We start from the raw sequence: 20,728 nt of genomic DNA, 5'->3' as shown, positions 1-20,728 counted from the left end.
ACCATTAAAAAAGCCCTACAAAGAATGGAACAGGTTGGGATTTGGTTTTAAACTTTATTTAATCTGCCTCACCCATATCATTTTAAATCATAGCTTTAGAACTGGAAACATTTTGTGTCTTTCACATGGTAACAAAAAAAGGCAAGGAAGGAGACTGTGGAAAGTGAAAGAGGTCATTTCTTGTTAAGCCAGACACACCATAAAAAGAGAAGTTCAACTTCAGTGGCCAGACGGTAGTTCAGAGCATAAGTTAGAAAGAAAGTTTTTCTATCTTTGACTTCTTGCTTGAACAAAAGTGTCGGGTTTTGGTTTGTTTTGTTGAGGGTTTTTTTGTTGTGGTTTTTTTTCGTCAAAATCCTGCTTTCAGCTGTCTAAAAGCATCCTGAAGACTACACACTTTCTCAGGATGCTAGTAAAATGAGAAAAATCTGACAAGAACACATGCCAGATGATGGTCAAATTCTCCTCCTCCTTCTACACTCTCTGGAAAAGATGAAAGAATAATTAAAACTCACCTTGACAGGACTAACAAAGTAGTTTATCAAGATGTTTCAAATGGATGGGAAAAATTGGAAGATGTAAAAGAAAAACTGAGATCTCCAAATGCCATCTCACTCCACCATGTTGCAATTAAAAAAAAAATATCTGATATATGTTCTTGCTTGCTTGACTTGGAACATACTCAATTACTATACATCAATATTTTTAACAAAGCGTGCTATGCCATTCTCCATTTCCTAAGTGAAGCTGCTTTGGAATTTAATTATTAACCTTTAAATTTATTCTAAAATTTAACTTGCCCACAATATTTAGCAAAAGGAAACCTGGATGTCAATCAAGCCTGTGTTGCCTTACTGATTTGTAAAAAATATTACAGCTATTAACACAGGAGTCTCTTGGACAGGTAGCTTCATACGACCAGGTCACAGTTACCTTTTCTTTTAAGTACCTTACTTCTCAGGATCTTTACATCTTTGAGCTGTATGTCAGAGTTAAAATACCATCAAAAATCTGTCATACACAGCAGCTAATTTTTTTTTAAATTTGCTGATATATTCTGTATGCATACAGTTCAGATTTTAAAACAGAAACCTGCTTTATTTTTAGCAGTACAGCTTTGAGTCATCTAGTCTAAAATTCTAGCACAGTTAGATTGTCACAGAAAAATCACACTTGGTCTACTTCACAGCAGTATTTCCAGCATAAAGCTCAAATTTACATTATGTATGTAAATTTAAAAACTGTCATTGCTACAGTTTTTTAAATCATGTTAGTTCTTCTGAAAAAATTGTATTTGTCATACCTAAGGCCATTATCCACCCATACCAGAAACAGGGTAGCAGAAAGAGAAAATTTCCTTTTCATGCCTGCCAACTTGCTCTTATTTTGTGACCCAGCAGTCCTGGCCCATGCTAGGTCATGCTCTGGATCCTAGAGCATGCTTGGTGGAAAAAAAAGACATGCCGTTTCTTACAGAGCTACTGCAAAGCTTTTCAAAAGCAGGTATATCTTCATCGATAGTGACAGCAAAACTTGATAAATTGCCCAGTTTAAAGGGTCATGGACTAGCTTGTAATAAAATAAAAATCAAAATAAAGAATTTTTTTCATTAAAAATGGTTCTGAAGAAACAGCATAACTAAATATACAAATAACTGGACAAATGCTTGAGAGTAATTACTTTGCATTTGGTAGATGTGCTTTTCCTCATTTCTGTATATTGCGCCCCTCGAAAGAATGAGTCCCACTTCCTTTTGCCCTCCAGAACTTCTGAGAAGGGTACAGAATGTAAACTTGTCATTTCTGAGACATCAGCTTTCAGTTCCATGACTACAAAACATCACAAAGATCTGTCTCCAGTGGGCAACTAACATTGGACGAGAGAAAGTGCAATTAAATTTCAGAACTATTTTTAAAAACAGAATTTTAATGTACTGCAAAGCACATAACTGTTTAAAAAATGCAATTAATGAATGCAATTCAGTTTAGTGTTAAAGTATAATTGTAACATAAGTGTATGCCTGCTGTGCTAACTTCTTTGAATTGAAATATTCAAAATGTAATCCACTTTTGAAAACAATCTTTGAAAAAAACTTTGCAGTGACTGAAATAGGCAACATCTAGACTTCTAGATTTGGTTAAAAAGATGTATTACCATTTTATCTCATTTATAAAAGAGGATGGGGGAGAGACATTGTTATAAGCAGCAGTATTTAGCAACTTTTCACAGCAATTTTAAAAGGTAATACATATCACCATGTTATCAAAATATCTGCATTTCACATATGCCAACCATTAGTAAAATTATTTTGGGGATACGAATTCTTCAGTTATTGTAATTAGACTAATGCTGAATTTTGGACTACCTTGCAATTATCATTAGCTATATTCACAAACTAAAGATGCAATAATCTGAGATCAAACTCCCTCTCACAACAGGGCAGGGGCCCTTACAAGCATAGCTGGACACCACTGCTAATGATCCAGACAGATTTCTGTAATATGTACCCTCTAGAGAAGAAGAGCTGATTTTTCTGGGCACTCATCTAGGCACAGAATTCTGACTTATGAGCAGGAACAGATTTCCATAGGAGAGTCTAGTGGTGTTCAACCAGTAGACTACTGATCCCTCTCCCAGGAACCCTTGCCTTCACTGCAGGAACATTTCAGTTGCTCATGACGTATCTGCTGAGCTACCACAACTGACAGCCTGGTAAATTAAAATATACCAGCACCTATTTTCTCTCAGTATTTTGGCCTGCAGGTTACAGCAATTCAGCAGCTGTTCCAGAATAAGCTGACCCATCTTGAGACCACAGATGAGAACTACTGAGGCCACACATGAATTAGCTGTTTTGATCAATCACATCCACTGTAGTCTCGACTTGTACACAAAGTATTTTAGAAACTTGAACAATGAATAATAACAATATTAAAAATTTATGCCAACTCTTGTCCTTCTTGGTTTAATAATAATCTGCTGTAGACTATAGAGTTAATCTACAGCCAAGCAGCATTTCTTCCATATAAGATGCATGAAAAAGGCAGAAAATCCCAACTCATCTCAGAGTCTAAGAAAGCTCTGGAAAGTTGTCTTGAAAAAAAAAAAAAATTTATGAACAAAGACAATGAGACCATCATGATTTCAGGTTGTATTTTTAAAAGAAAGACTAACCAGCTTGATCTATCCTACAGGACAATTCTACCACTATAATGACAGTGAAAGAAAGACTTGCTACTTATGGTTTACAAATATATCTCAATGCATTTATGCTACTGTTGACAGAAAAAGAGTAAATCATTTTCTTGAATTAATTTATTTGTCAGACTGTAACATCATGAAGAAACTCAGCATCATTGGGTTTAGTCATCCCACTTTACTAGGATATCTAAACTTAACTCTCCTTGCACAAGTTCGTATGCCATTTAAAATATATCTTTTATTAGTATTCAGTTCTAAAACATCTGCATCTAACTCCTGACGATGTCTTAGTAAATCAGAGTGATCTCATTAGAAAAACTGAAAATTTAAAAATGTGCATGTAGAAGCAAACGAGTTTACTTAACTTATTTTCTTTCCTAGGATAGATTTATACTAATTTGAGAAAAAGAAACGCAAAAATACTTGAAACATTGTTCAGTTAGTCCCAACACCGTGTCATGTGTAAGGATGGGGGAAGAGTCTAAGGCAGATGCTGTGAAAAGCTAGGGAATGTATGCATAATCTAGCTATTACACACACAGCACCCCTCCTTCACCCACAAGTGAAAAACATCCCAGAGTTAAAAGCAGAACACAAGCACGGCATTTGAAGTGAATACAAACCTGTCAACTTTCAGTGTTTTACTTCACTCGCTACAACATAACAAGAAACTAAGTGGAGCTGCTGCATGTGTTGTGCTTTAACTAATCCAGAGTATACAAGAGGCATATTTTTCCTTTAAGGTCTTGCAACCATTTTGAACACAACCTCAGCAACATGGGGTCAATATTCTGCTGAATATTCTCCTACAGTTGTTTAAGATGATAATCCACCTAAATACTATCTTGCAGCAAGAATAATTCAACTGTGACACTCAACACATATCAAATGAAGTCAAATTCTACAAAGTTCTTTTTAAAAAAGACCGGACATATTCCGGTAATACCTACAGGTCAACTCTAATGGGCCAGGGTGTAAGTCAACTACTAATGGAGTAGTCCTAGGATAAGACTTCCTTATTGGGAGTTCACTGTACTATCCCATATCCTTTCTTTGAAAGGAACAGCACACAATGCCAGGCACTGCAAAGGCCAGTGAAACAGTCTGCTGACGTGGTTGGTAAGGCAATCCCATGTGCTTCTTTGAAACCACGCTCAGGGGCCTGAAAAATGGCACTACTGTACCTCCTGATAAACCAGTCAAATTACCAGTCCTTATCTCTTTGCATTCTTAAAAAGACCAGGTAAATTCCTATATTAAATTTCTATTTTGATAACCACTATCACCTCCGTCATATGCCTAAGTTATACTAATTTACTATACAGCTACAATGCAAGTTAGCAGCAAAGTCAAATTCAGAACTCAAAAGTACTAAATGAGACAAACATGCACTTGGATCGAGCACAAGTTATTGAAATAGAGAAAAGAACGGGTTTAGGCAGCAAACCTATGAATATATCTAATCAATGTGCAAGAAAGTTACACTGATATATTTAAACTTTCTATGGAAAGTGCTAGGTCTCCAGAAATATTATATTGTAAAATCTGCATAGAGTTCTTGGCTAACAGCAAGCTTTTCAGTGTCTTTGTTTTGGGGGCGGGGAATAAAAAGAGGTACACTTTCAACAGGAAGTATTCTAGAGATGTGCAAGAAACCCCTGTAACTTGGCATTTCAGATTTCCAAGGCAATTAACTCCCCGCTGTATCACATCACTTAACATTAATTAATTGCTAAAGATGTAGTTATGTAACTTATTGAGCTGCTAAGGATAAAACAGCTCTTGAGCTCCCAAGACTTGAGTGGCATGCCAAATTAATCAGTGAAGCACAGGGACTTACCCTCTCTCCTGAGACTGCCAAATCAGTCAGTCTCCTTTCCATGTCAACTAATGGGAACAAGTCAAGTAACCGCCAGCCAACTACCAGAGTGCCATCAGCCACCGCTGCATGGACAGCCTCACGGAGTGAAAGGTTCTGACAAAGTCTCATTGTCACTCCATGTACAACAATATTGGAGAGTTCACAACACGGCACACTTGGAACCAGGTACCCTAAATGTGGTTCACTGATACTTCCAGCTTTTTATTTCTTCAGGATAAATCCCAGCCTGCACCAATTATTGCATTACGTAGAAACATCTTTATTTTCAGGATAAGCATAAATTAGGGAATGTCCTAATTAAACTCACTCTAATATATAGCATGGCTTACAAGTTAGAGGTGGCATTGGCTCATGGCAAGAAAAAAAACCCAAAAGTCAATGAAGTTTGAGTCCACTTACTCAGCTAGACACTAGCTTAGGGACAGAGCCCAAATTTGTTTGTTGCTTTTGAAAAGACTGACCAACTTGTACAGTTCCAGAACACAGTGTGAGCATAGTTTAACAGGCATAGAAGCTGAGTCAAGTAGCAGGCAGCTGAACTGCGTTCCCAGGAAGAGCCAACTGCCACCATTTATATAGTGCCTTCCGATTCCATGTGGGTGAATGATGTTTGATGACTCTGGAATATGGAAACAGTTTCTAATCATTTAAATAAATTACCATTTTGGATGGATGAACAGGGGCTGCATATGCATTCTGAAGCTCACTCAAACACAAAGGAGAGAGTTTCAAGGTTCTATCTGAATGGATTTAGGGGGAATGCGATTGTACAATTCTTGTTACTGTTTTTCTAAAGTGATTTCAGATGTGACTTATTTCGAACACATTCTTCCCACAATCCTACTGAAGTTGCTGGCCAAGGACAAGACCTGAAGAAATATGTGGTTGTGGTTCTGTTGTATCAAGCAGGCAAGTCCATGTGACCAACAGCCAGCCACTCATATCCATGCCCAAGTGATGCACATAGGACATCTGTACCCATCAGCTTAGGCATTACACCAGTTTCCCAAGCTGCACGGTCTAATTCTGAAAAGGAAATGCTATCTGGTCTGTCAGAAGCACAGACACATCACTGCTGTTTGACATCGGCTAATTTGGAAAAGCACATGAATGATAGAGTGCTCTTGAGAAAATACATAACTTGGGAAATTGATGTCACTGATACGTGACACTGTCCACTGTGACTGCAATAGTGGGAAGAACCATTGTTGTATTTCCAGAGACTATTAAACAACTATATTTGCCAGCACCAAGGCATGTTTTGTTACTCATTCACAAAGAACAAGTCTCACTCATGAGTATCGGCCACGGCACTGAATAGGTGGACGTAATGAAGCTGCTTAAGGAATATTGAGCATAAGAGGCCAAAACTAGCTCCAAGGAATTTAAGATTCTGACCAAACAGTTCGGAAAGCACAGACCTACTTCTCTTGAAAATCAAATTATCTATTTCCTTTTGGCCAACAGAAAGATACAGAGCTAAACATTCTCTGCTTCCTCTGTAGGAGGAAAGAATTGTTTAGGGGACTTCCTTGCACATCAGAGCACTATCTCAGAAACAGTTTTTGGAGAAAGGTATTTGTGGCATAAGTGAATTTAAGTATACAACGAGCAGAACAGGAACATTTCTAGTTGATGGCAAGATGGATTCCATAAAACCATGACAAGTCTTGAAAAGTTGCATCAACATCAACAATTTGAGAGCATGCTTGGGGTGACCTCCCTGGTAAGTTTTCCATTAGCTCTCTCCTAGTTATGCGTATTCAATACATTTGGAGGCCAGGTCTCAGCCAAACCTTTCCTCCTGCTATGCCTCAGTCTAACCAATTGTATAGAAGTAATCCAGACATTTCCACAAGTGAGGAAAATATTAAATTCATTACAGTTATATGCCTATTTGTATAGAATGATAGGAAAGTGAGGAGGAAACCACTAAATGGCTGAACACCGAAGAGCTAACGTGTGATGGACTTTATAGATTATATACAATAAGTAATGTTTAGCCAAGGGTACTACTTTGTAGATACATACGAATTTAATTTTAAAAGCATGGAGCCAGTTGAAATGAGCTCGTTATATGTTTACAAGATTACAGTTAATATTCTTTAAAAAAAATGAAGTTCTGCCTGCAAGTATTTTTCATAGATAGATTTGTAATTTTACAGTATTTTTGGATTAAGCATAAGACAAGACACAGTAGACAAATATGTTTCAAATAAAGCCAAGGTTTGGCTAATTACATAACAAATAGTAAAAATTTATTATAAAAGACATCTAAGCCTCCAGCACATATTGCTTTTTATAAAAAAGCATGGATCTGTTCATTTTTCAAAATGAAATTCTCTAACTTTTGAGTTTATTAGAATGCTAAAAAGCACTATCACTTTAGATTAACAGAACAAGTTGTTAGTCATTGAAGAATAAAAATTAGTATGAAGTTACAAGACCTTGAAACTGGGAAACTGTCATACTTCCCTGGTGTACAGAAGACGAGACACAAATGCTCCACATAATTTAGCATCGTATTATTCTCTTAGTGTCATCCCTCTTTTAAAAGTCATACCAATCAACACATTATTAAGAGTAAATAAATACATACTCTAGTTTAAAACCAAGGTCCTTTTAAGTATCTAACAACAGTATGTAGGCTTTTTGCATAAAAGTTGCACAATCACAAAAAAACCCCAAAAGCTTATTATTATATAGCAAGAGGTAGTGCAGAAAAAACACAGGGAGTCATTACCATTTTCTGAGGTGTCTATTATAAAAACATTATTGTTAAGTCCCAGGAGTATCTATATGAAAGCTTTGTGAGAATTGTAACTTATGTTTTTCCCTTGTCTGCCAGTCCTACAAATTCAGCTTGAAATGTGTCAAGCTATGTTCTTCCAAGTTCACATGGCATCACTAGTAATAAACGAAAATTTCACACTTGTTATAAGTATGAATAAACAAGAGAATACAGCACACTCTAACTGCTAAGTTGGACCCACAGCAACAGCAGAATTGTTAGAATGAAAATGATCTAATAAGAAAATTAGCATAGACTAAAAGCACTAATTCTGAGGATGAAGAATGTGGCATTCTTTATATGCACTTCCACAAAAAGAAGAATGAAACCTTGGCAACAAACAGCACGTTTTAAAATCCAAGTTATAAAATTCTATCAAGTTAAGACTTGAAATCCAGCACTTGAGTTAGAAAGATAAAACTTCAAACACTACATCTTATAGTTCTAACCTCAGCACTCCAAAGTCAAAATAAACACTGACCAGAATCACAAAAATATGGCCTGGTCAGCAACAATTGCCCTGTCTTGCAAGTTGGTTTAGATACTTTAAAGTCACAGCCCTATTAAAAGATTCACTTTTTTTTTTCTTTCAGAACAATATCTGTCACTAGACAGACAAAGTCTTAATTAAAATTATAGAAGGAAGCTGAGAAGTAGTAAAATACTGTCTTCACAAATCTGAATTTAGTTTGTTGGCAGAACTCTAAAACAATACATTATTTATGAACTGCATGCAGTTACATGTATGCATCTTTTATAGATCCAATATAATGGATCCAATCGTTTGGAGGGATTGCAAGAGCTCAGATTAAAGCAAGATGTCACATATCATATTAGATATAAAGCCAAAATCTAATGAGACAAGTAAAGGTCAGAGCAGCACACTGCAGTTTCAATTCAGTACCCCCACTCTCCCTCCTGTTCTTAAGCATGCAGCATAACTTCAACTTTAAACACAAAGCAAAACTGAAAGTTAGCATAAAAGGATAATACCAATGCCAAATTCACTAAAGCAAACAGGGAAGTTAAACTTCAGTTTCTATTCCAGAAACTAAATCATTACGATTCAGTTCGTCATCTCTAGTCCTCCTTTTCCAAATTTCAGTGACTGACGCCTGATTAATTACTGCTTGATACAGTAAAGTTTGAAGTTATTAACAGTCCCTGCTCGTGGGTTAAGAAAAAAATCCCAACAACCGTGTCCAATAGTAACACAACGCCTCTAGAAGTGCATTACTTGCACTTTTACTGAGAATTGGGATTCCAACTGATTTCTGTATTGTACTGCACTTCCCCTCTCCCCATTCTTTATGGCCTATTTTTCCGCTCAGTACTAAGTCTTAAATGAAAATGTTTGTTTCAGTAAGACTTTTCCTTAAGGCCTTAGAAGTACTAAATATGTTCTAGTTAGCCATCTTTTGTCTTCCAGGTGAAAAAATTTACACCCAAGAAAGATGAGAGTAGACAAGGAAAAGCAGATTGGTGAGGAAGAAACAAGGATGGGACACTGAAGGATGCAGAATCAGAGCAACACTGGGATTTTTATACTGTTTTTCTCTTTCCAGATTACTTATTTTTCTATCCTCTCAGCTGTGTTTTCCCTCACCTGTTTTTCTGTCTGGACTCTCTTCAATTTTCTGTCACTATTCCTCTCCAAGACATAATTTGCTGTTAATTTAAAATCATTAAGGAATTATTTTTATGCCTCTGTCATTTGTGGAATATATCAATCACTTTCCCTCCTCCCCTCCTCATCCTTAACATGAGTTAGGTCAAATCAAAATAATTTAGACTTCCTCACTCTTTTCAAGAGCAGTGTATGTTCTAACAACTTTTATATCTGAGAGAACTTAAACATAAACATCCTATCTCAGTGGCTTCAGTACTGCTCTTCATTACTTTTATATCACTCTTGGTACTCCCTTTCACCACTTCGAGGTATTTTTAAAAAAATATTATTGTACTTACGAAAACACTTATATAATACACTTTTGAAAAGTAAGAATGCGGTATTTCCAGGTTTCTGCCCCTTTATCATTTATCTCCTGTTCTCACAATTTTTATTGCAGCTTGCTGTATTTCTTATGCAACAGAATATTTTTTCATTTGCTCCTTCCTTTCCTTTTACAGAGCTTTCTCTTTAATATATATTTTGACTCTGCTTCCTCATTTCATTTTGCAAAAAACTGTCTTCTCCACCGTACATTAGAAGCATTTATTAAAAAGAAATAAAATCCTTTCTGATGTCCCTGTTACATCCAGATCTTTTTCTTTTTCTGACTCTGCCGAGATACCCTGTCCACATAATGCCCACTTTGGGCAGTCAAACTTTTGCATTTGATTCTCACAATCCTCTCCAACCACTGCTCCCTCCCGCAGTGTGCCAGACACTCTACTTCTGCTCTGCTGCAAGACAATATTGAAAAAATACCAAGATACCCTTTAGTAACTTACCAGCAAAATTTTTCCTTCAAAGCTGCACTTCAAATCTTTCATTCCTGTTAGCATACTAGAAAAAAAATAAATCTAATTCTACACCTCACAGCTTGACTGCAATTCTGGTTAATTCCTTGTAAACTTCTAAAATCTTCATTTCCATTACAGCTGATGATGCTTTACATTTTAGTTAAAAACCCCATGATTTAAGCTTCATTTTCTTCCCAGTTTTCTTCGTAATTCAGAGCTTCTTCCTATTGCCTCTTTCTGTGATTACCATCTCAAATTTCTCATACACGATAAAGTATTTTTAAGACTATCTTTTTTTCCTCTCTCCCTTTTTTTAAAAAAAAAAAAAAAAAAGTTGGCTTATCCTTTTCAGGAACAGAGATACAGTCTTTCTTGAGTAGATCTCACTATCTTTACAGATACGAAAGAAATACCAAAATAGATGTGCACATATAACAGAAGCGATCATTGCCATACACCATGTAAGCAAGCATATGACAGTTTCATTTTTCCTTTTTAAACACATTTTGCCTTTGGGTATTTTTTTTCCAACATAGTGTTGCTTTTCTGATCATTAAAGCAGCAGACTATTTGAAACAATTCAATGACCCTATTTATGTGTTACTTCTTCAATTCTTCCTTTTTTTTATTCCAATAAATTTATTAATTGCTCTCCAATTTTCCTGCTACACTTCTTAATAATACACTCTTCCCGCTCAGAAATGAACTTCTAAAAAACCAATTGCCCGACTTGAGGCCATTTGTTCATTCCCAGCCCTTCTACTCAGGCAGTTGCCTTCCACAGCAGTCATGCTTCAAGGATGCTTTTCTAACGTGCCACTATTTCTCACCAACTTTTAAACAGTTGAAACAAACTTTTTTCATATATATCTCCCAGGTTTTAGCATATTTTTTCAAGCTTTTCCCAAAAAGTAACACAAGTTGAGAAATTAATAAGAGCTGTATTCTTAGGATTTCTTCCCCACACGTCATCGTATCCATTTAGAGTGTGACCACCTCAGAGCCCTGAACTAATTTATTGGTCCCTTATTTCTCAACAACTTGTCAGGCATCCTGAATCAGCCTTTGCTTTCGCCCATTAGTTTCAACAAATAAATATATATTTAAGTTATCCAGATCTAAGATTACTTACACACTTATTCTCTCCAATATGCCAATGAATATTGCGGAAAAAATTATTCCAGAATTTCTAGTTTAATTGTTGATTTACATTTAAACTGTTTTTTCTATCATCACGGTTTTTTTCTTCTGCTAAATCTTACAGAATAACAGCTTTTTTCAAGATTTCCAGAATTCTCTTTTCTCTCTCTCCCTCTCAGCCTCCCATCCCTCTTTGTAAAGCCTCTTAGTGATGTTATATTATTTATGCACAACTGTTTGAAGTCGTAATCTTATTTGAAACAAAACCTAGGAGATGACAACCCTTCTGGAGACAAATACAATTCCAGATGGCAACTGGAAATGAATGAGGATCTCAACTCAGAGCCAAGGTAAAGGGAAAAGTTCACAGACAGAACCTGATCACTATAAGAAGGGAGCATTGACATGAAAATCCCTACATTTTATTGATTTAAATTTCATCTTTTTCATTGACTCTATATAGGTTCTGTGTTCTTCATAGTATAATTATTGAACAGCACCTGGACTGATAGATTAAGAGGCAGTTAAATATGAGACTAATAAACTAGCTGATGTCAAATAGGTCGCTGCAAGGAGAAATGGAAATAAAATCCTGGGCTCTTTGAACACTTCAAAGTTTGGAAACTCTGAGTCTACCATATGCACTTGCTTTTAAACCTCCTCAATCTAAATGTAGGAATAGAAGCAGAATTTCATGCCTCTGAAGTAATAAACAGTTGCAGAACTCTCTCCAAAAAGTTGATCTTGAATCAGCTGTCATGGAAGAGATCAACAGCATGCCACCTCTACACCATCCCCATAGGTCAAGCAACAGTCATACTGACATAGAATGAATCCAATAACTTGAGCTCTCCTGATGAAAAGTTTTTTTAAGTATCAGAAGCAAAAAACTAGTTTAACCACATAGTAAAAAAAAAAAAAGCTCTGAAAGCTCTCTGTATGTAAAAAACAAAACCATTTCAGAATTATAATGCTCCATACAATAAAACACATGCAACTTAGGTTTCTCTCTGTTGTGAAATATTTCCATCACAAATATTTTCAAGATATTTTGGGGTTAAGAAAATGCAAACTTTAGTAAAGCAGCAGCAACTATTTTGTACAAAGGAGCAGCAATTATTACTCTAATGAATTTTTCCTTTTTATTGGCAGGGGCAACCTTTGTTAAACTAGAAGTTAATTTCTTCCAAATGTGCATTTAAAGCTATCTGGTAGTAAGTTTTAATTATCATATATATGAAGTCTGGAAGTTAGTAAGTCAGGATCATTAACGAAAAGGTTATAAATACAGTCTGCATATTTTGATTTATAGGATTTGTACATCTATCACAATCTAAAAATATACGTACAGGTATACGCTTAAGAGTATTGTGACAAAAGGCATACTTTAGTTATAGAAAAGCTAGTATACCCGAAACCAAATTCATCATTACTGTTGTTCATCATACCGATAGCCAGAAAAATTATCCTTGTATAAAACAAGTTTTACATTTCAGTGTTTTATGGACAAACTTTCAAGTTCTTACAGAAGAAATGTAGTTAGAATCACAGAACAATTCAGGATAGAAGGGACCACTGCAGGCCTCTAGGCCAACCCACCACTCTAAGCAGAGCCAACCTGAAATTTAGACCTGGTTGCTCGAGAACTCGTCCTGGTAAGTTATAAAAATCTCCAAGCACAGAGATTCAACAACTCTGTTCATTCATTCTGATTTTTGTTCTCCTTATTGGAAGATGACTAATTGCAGCTAAAGACTTTGTCCTTGCCTCTTATCCTTCCACTGTATAGCTTTGACAAGAGCCTTAAAATGCTCTCTTCCACTCTTAGGTACATAGTCATTTAACTATAACCATAACAGAAAGTGTATGAAAAGGGTACAGAGCACAATTGCAAAATAAATCATGTTGAAAAATACAAGCGTAGTCTGAGCAAGAGAATCACAAGCATCCACTCAGCAGTGCTCATGATAAACATAGACAATACAGAGCATCAAGTTGGTTCAAACTCAACACTTCAAGCTATCAATAATTCTTTAAAGAAGAACAAACCTGGGCGACTTTAACGGAATTTTGAGTAGAACCACCAGCATGATATTCTACTTTGAACTTTTTCACAAGTTCTTCAAACCTGTTAAAAAAAGGTGGAGAAGAAAAAAGTTAAATGCTACAATTTTTGTTTGTTTTCAAAAGGAGGCATGAAGATTAGAAGTAGATGACATCATGTTATTTGAAAACAAGAAATTCAGATACATTATTATAACTACTACATATGGTGCAAGCTGGAAACATCTATTTAGATTTTCTCCAAATTACAAAGCAGTGTGACATCACCTTGAGTCCTTTAGCTTAAAGTTGCAAGTGGAGTAAATAACTGAAAAGGCATTATCTGAAGCAAAAGCTTGATTGCAATAAACTGTTAGATTGATAAAACATATGTTGAAGAAAAATTATATAAATGAAGACATTTAGATACTTATTCTACCTCATTAAAGATAGAAACAGAATGTAAAATCAAATGAAAAGATTGAGGAGATCTGGTGTCTATTTCAAAATTAAGGTGACCCAAACAATGGTGCTATGTTTTAAGTTTTCATATGAAGTAGTACATTTTGACAGGTCAGTTTTATGAACAGATCTACTAGAATATGAGAAAATCTGATAACAGAAAAGCCAAGTGTCTCCAGATCAGCTTTCAAATCCTTCAAGTCATACTACTATGAAAATATGGTATTCTCTGGTAACATTCAGGAGTGTAATATTAGGTTTGAATGTTAAAACAGAAATTTAAACTTTTAATGGAAATATCTACCCTCATATTTCAGATTGAACTTTAGTATTAAGAATCAAATAGAGTTCTATGAAGACACTCTTGTCTAGGGTACTCTCTGCATCTCTGATCACAGTACACCACAGCTTAAGAAACAGCCGCCTTCTCCTCTCTTGTCACAGGCTGTAGAAAAGGGAAGTATTACAGAAAAGGAAACTTATACAAGCGAGTTGTGGAGATTGCAGGGAGGCTGTGCACAAATGCTGTCTCAAGTTCTACATACACTTGAAAATGAGTGGATTAAACAGCAGGATTAACAACTCAGAAGAGAGACTCAGAAGGAAGTACTCCTGCAGGCAAGTTAAAATGTTTACTGTAAAATTTGTTTGCACATTTGAGGTGCAAAATGACCTTGAGGTCAACCCTAATTAATAGCATAGATTTGCCCTTAAAGTCTATTAACTTTAGACGTTTACCTTTAATAAATGAAACTTGCCCAGTTAGATGTATTTAAACATATTTTATTGTATTCACCTTTAGCATCTTTTAAAACAGTGACACATCTTTATTTCAGACACAGTGAAAAATGAGCGTTACCTGCCAACCCTGCCCTTCCTCTCCCCCTCACAACCCCAGTCTCCCCATAGCATGTGAACAGCGGCTTTGGGGATAGGCTTGTCAAATAATGACTTTTTTGTTTAAAAGGATTTGATTTTCAATACCATGTTACTAATAAGCACATTTTTATTTCTACAGCACTTTCCATTTAATACATTTGAATAATGAGCTACTCACCCTAGCAAACTACCGATGGGCAGACTACTAGAAAGAACCAAGAACTAAATTGCTACATATGCTTTTCACAGTTATCCACACTACTAATTATCCACCAATTCTATGTCAAGCAATTGAAACCTCAAATGACAGCAAGTAGCTGAGAGTGGGAAAAAATAACAAAAACCAACAGGTCTCCTAATAACTGCTTCTCAAAGACATACAAGCCGTCATGAACCAATTAAGTATTTTGGCGATAGTTTCTTCAAATTAATTGACATTTTACCTTTTCAATCAATTTCAGTGTGTACTGCCCAAATCACATGGTTATTTTTGTATTCTTGTACATATACAAGCATGCCAATTGATATTTTAATTCTTCTGTCTAAACACATCTAATGTTTTATGTCCATATTATTTAATGGCATGTTATACCTAATAAATTTAGTATACTGTAGTTGATCACCTACATTAGCAGCTCTAAATCTAGATGAGTATGTATTTAAACACTTGTAGTTTGAATGAATAAAACAGGTGGTATCTGAATTTGGGGCGGGGGTGGGGAAGAAACAGCCTTAAAATACTGTCCTTATTATGAAGATTTCAAGGTGACGGCTATGTAATCTAAAAAATAATCCGAACAAATTATTTTACAATTACTTATTAGAAAAAGGCAATGTCCACTGTCTTTCACTATTTCAGACTGAATATTAAAAAAGACCTAACTCCTTTTCTTCAAATTAAGATAGTAAACTCAACACCTCTAAAGGCCTGTTACATAAAATAGAACAAATTGTACAAATGCAAGAAAAGTAATTTTTGCTGGTCATTTTCCATGACTCAAAAGGACAATAAAAAATGTTTTGTTTTAATCCACAAGAGCCTGATAACCAAGTTGTATCAAGCATGACCTCAAAATTATGAATGTCAATAGCTTTTTATCTTAAGAAAATGAACAGCTAGATGGACATTTTTCAAAATGTCAGCAGATGGCACAGGCAGTGTGGGAACACTGACTTTGTCACTGTCTGCTCTATGTCTGACCTGCAAAGAGAAGACTGTCATTCCAGCATGCCTCAGGAACATGGTATTTGCTTTTATAAAACTCTCCATTTTAAGGAAGGAAGTTCAACTGTAGAAACTGCTCTGAGGCCTGGGAATGCTAAACAGAGCTTCTGTGTGTGCTTCAGGACTAAGCTGTTATCACACTTAGGATAATTCAAGAAAATTAGAACCTTATGAGCAAGACTGAATAATATTTTTGTTTCACTTTCTGCAATTGTTGATCTTTCTGAGTATTTCTTAAGGCTGTGCTATATCTGAGAACTGTGACCCTTCTTCTGACCCAGTAACATACCGTTACCTTAAATAACAGAACAATAAATCTCACAATCAGCACCATATAGATGGGCCCCTATTTTTGGTACCATGAATTTGTTCACCACATTACAGTGTATTTTAACAGAAACAAGTTTGCCTTTGCAGCAGCATATGTTTTCAGCTGTGATACTGCTGATCAACTCTAGCACTGACCAAAGAGGATATGTTCATGTTTTGCTCAATTACACTAAAGGCAATGAGCACTTGTCAGTTGCTTTTTTTCCTTCCCCTTATAAAAAAGTATTGACTCTTAATTGAATTTGATACTGGAAAGGTGAGCCTTTTCAGTACCTTCCTTTTTGACAGAATTAACAGCTTTTTTAAAAAAAAAGTATAAAGGTGGTAGCTGAAGAAGCTATTTTATAAAAGAATAGAAACAAGAATGAGAATAATTTTTTTTACGCTTTTAAAAAAAATACACACCACCTCCTTACATTATAGGAGGTGAAGGCTTATTTTTAAAAGGCACAGACTCCTTTTATGTATGCCATACCTCAAACTGGAGACAGCTGTTAGAACTTCCTCCCAGTATCACTGCTGACAATTTCACAAACCTGTTTGTCACACAAACCATTCACAACCTGAGCATCACTACTCATCTTCTCTGTGTCCTCTTACCAAACTGTGTTTAAAGCTCACACTATTTCTTCTCATAGCACCTCTTAGAAAGCATGATTTCCTGTACTGTATAGATAAATGCACTCATCCTAATATCTGATCCCTTCAAACAGCTGCAAAGATCACCAGCGTGGGCTATCCCTCTGAGCCTTGCCTCTCTCCACACTCCTCTGCTGGGCACTTCTCAGCCATTTCAAGCAGAAGCCACTTCTCTATGTTTTCAAGGCCCTGCAAAGTGTTCCCATCCTTCATTCCGTACATACAGCCCCCAGGCACCAAGCGGTCAACAAAAATACATCTTCTCTCACTAACCCATGATATCATCCAATGTCCAGTTACTAGAATTTTCTATGAATATTAGCAAATCTACTTTAAATCTTCCTTCAGAGTATCTTTCACCATAATGTCTAAAAAACGTCATCAGCAAAGCTGTGTGATTTCCCAAGGCTATTCTCCAGCCTAATGGCTGGCAGTCCTCTGCTGGATCAATACCCATCTCCTGTAATTTGCTTTTTACACAAAATCTGAGGGTTTTTTTGAGCTGAGACTATCTTCTTGCTCTGTGTTACACAGTAACAAATACAGCCCTGTTTGGCTCACCATGGTTTCCAAACCAAAATGACAACAAAAATAAGCACATAAAACATCCTCTACAACTGAAGGCAGACGACATAAGGCAACAGAGCTGCAGTAAAGAAAAATAAAGCAAATCAAGTAATGCTGTTAAGTTTTCGGAAGCAATTTATATTAGAGTGCAAGGTTTAACTGTCTTATATAAAGGGATGACCAGGAAAAAACACTTCTGATGCATATGTCAGAAGCTACTTATCTGCAACAAGCAGAGAAAAGTAATCTCTTGTTTTTCAGCAGGGTGTGTTGCCCTGGATATCCTTTAATATATCTGCTTATTACCTAAGATGTACTCAATAGCATACATCAGCGGGGAGCTACACTTTAAAAAAAATCAGCTGCCAAAAACAGCTAGAGAAGAGAGAAAAATAATTTTTGCCCTTTTTGCTTTTGTATGCCAGATAATGACAGCCTGAACATAGAGACAAAAATCTGGTTATTCTGTATAATAATACAATATTTCCAGTGGGTTTTACATTTTTGTTTGGTGTTGTAAAAACGCTCAAAACACTTAAATCAATAAAAGGTCGCAAGTTGCACATAAGTGTGTAACTTCTTTTTATTTGGAGTAAGTTAGGGCTCAGGAGGCAGCCTTTGTTGATCCCTCTAGAGCAGAAGGCAGACCAGGATTTGGTATGTTTTCAAGCTATTGGATGAATTTTAATTAGATTTTAATTAAAAATTATAATTAATGGTGGTTCTGACACCTTTCCCAGATATTTATTTTTAGTCACAAGAAGTAGTCATATTAAGACATGCCAATAGCTTAAATGTTCATCTGTGAGGAGAAACAGACTAATACACTGACACTTAGATGTTTGCTACTTTTAATTGCATTTTTTAAAATCTACTTAAATCTTCAAATTAAGTAACCTCTGTCAGAATGTGTATGAAATCACTCCATAAATTAAAGAAAAAATGAGTGAGAGAGCGAGCATCATATTATACAAGCTGTTTTAATAATATTAACAGCTCAGTAAACCTACAAAAAAGGTACAAAATATTCTTTCCATTTTTTAAGAGAACCCTCAAGGAATAAATCAACACAAGTAAATAATGCCAAACCTGCATCCTGATTGTTCTGCAGGGCATGGCAGAAGTACTTATGCATACATCTGGACAAGCCTGTCGTCTGTCACATTCTCAATTTCATCAGAGGCTGGGCCAGCGCCAGCCGACGCAGGCAGCCACACCGCCAGGCAGATGGGGCACATGTTGCAGCCAGCCAGCCTGGCCTGGGCAGTGTTAGCAGGCAAGCTGAAGCCCTCAGAATTTGACCCTAAGTGAAATCTAATTCATATTTAAGGAAAAGGTCTAGTTTTGAGATTCAAACATTATTATCAAACCACAATTATTTTTAAATATAGGCATTATTTTTAAACAGAAGTAAAAGGGGAATACTTAAGAATAAATACTGTGGCTAAAAAGTAAAGTAATTCATATTTTTAACTTTAAGAGTGTACCTAATTTCTCTAAGTTGTACAACGCAGTGTTCAAAGTTTAAAGCCTATAAAGGACAGCGATACAAATGAACTATTTCATCCATGGTCTTTGACGTATAACCAATTAAGACGGAGATGCAGATATAATTGGTTGTTCTTACTTAAAATTAGACCTGAAAGAGCAAAAATATTGCCTTTTAGAAATGAGGTGCAATCACAGAGGTACATGAGAAAACTGTAAAACAGCTGTTTGGCAATGACTGACTTTACCCAGAGCTAGTTCTTCTCCTTATTAGCTTGGCACAGAATTAAAGAGCTTGGGAATGGGTAGGGGAGTAAAGGGGAAGAATGAAACATGCTAAAAAGGAAGTATTGGAGTCAGGTTAGCACCACGGACACAAAACACAACAGAAAGCTAAATGTGTTAGAAATACGATCGCTACAATTGAATATAGAAGATTATAATATTTTTTTTCCTTTATTTACTAAAGTTCAGAAAACAGTGACTCTTCCTGAAAGTATTTACTGTTGTAAACCAGAATTTCACATAAAGTATTTTCCTAAATCACCTCATCCAAACAACCAGCAAATGAAAAAAGCCAGTAATTCCAACCAGGTTAGAATTATGAGTACCAAATGTTAATATATGGAAGAAGAAAAAAAAAATGCATAGGCAAATTGCAAGATTCATAGCTTTGAAATATTTTACCACAAATGTTAGCGAGGTTGAAAAAAATGCACTTAAATGTCAGTTTGATAAAAGCCAAAAGAACATTTTCCACATGTGTTTGCATTTAGGCATATTGAAACAAGATGGGAAAAGTAACAGTCATTCAAATGTAAGGTTAAAACATCAGCTCTTACGGATCATGATTTAAAGACACTTCTCAAAGTATTTTTTTTCTTTTCTCAGCAAAAAGTTAAGCAAATTTATGCTAGTGTTCTTGAAAAGCCCCACTTATTCCAGATTATCTGGATATCTTTGTCCTCTATATTATCTCAAAATCATACATGATTATAGACAGAAGCATTAGCCACCACAAGGCAAGTTTTACTGTTGCTATTATGAAATACTGTAGGAAAAGAGAAAAACTACACTGTTAGATACATTTCTGATTCAAACTGTCACTAAACACTACAAATACATACACACATCATACATATCCAGAGTATCTTCAAAAACCTAAAAGTATGTATATTAATATAATTACTATAAGTCAACAAGACTAAAATTTCTCTCCCTCTAATAAACCTCTAATGAAAACATTTTTAAAAGTTTTATCTGAGGATACTTAACCAGAAATATTATTAGAAAATTTCCATCAGTTCAGTAATTCACTACAAGTTTATGCTTTCTCCTCACTGTCTTTTTGGAAGATCTTCCAAATGATCAGCCAAGATTCAAAAGTCTAGGGATTTGCACCATAGTATTTGTTGCAAAACACTGTAGCCAGAAATAGCTCCCTGCCCTTACGCATAGCCAATAAGGGTCAAAAGACATTGCAGGCAGGGAAAAACATGTTGCATTTACCTTATTCACCCTTGGATATGCCACAGTGTGCTCTGGAGCACTAAGGAACAAGGTCATTTTGCAGCAGTATTACAAAAATAATTACACTTGCTCCTGATGTTTCTAC

The 20,728-nt window shown here is 35.7% G+C and overlaps 1 protein-coding gene across 3 annotated transcripts in view; it reads right to left on the bottom strand.

Annotated features, from left to right (window-relative positions):
* ADK (adenosine kinase) overlaps positions 1-20,728 on the bottom strand; it is a 286,143-nt gene that overhangs the window by 193,628 nt on the left and 71,787 nt on the right. For all 3 annotated transcript variants that reach the window (XM_065639242.1, XM_065639241.1, XM_065639243.1), the window contains exon 4: positions 13,530-13,608. In XM_065639242.1, the coding sequence (XP_065495314.1) occupies positions 13,530-13,608 (79 nt within the window). The remainder of the gene's footprint in view (positions 1-13,529; positions 13,609-20,728) is intronic.

Source organism: Caloenas nicobarica, chromosome 7, assembly GCF_036013445.1.
Source record: "Caloenas nicobarica isolate bCalNic1 chromosome 7, bCalNic1.hap1, whole genome shotgun sequence".
NCBI lineage: Eukaryota > Metazoa > Chordata > Aves > Columbiformes > Columbidae > Caloenas > Caloenas nicobarica.
This window is presented reverse-complemented; position numbering and strand designations above follow the sequence as displayed.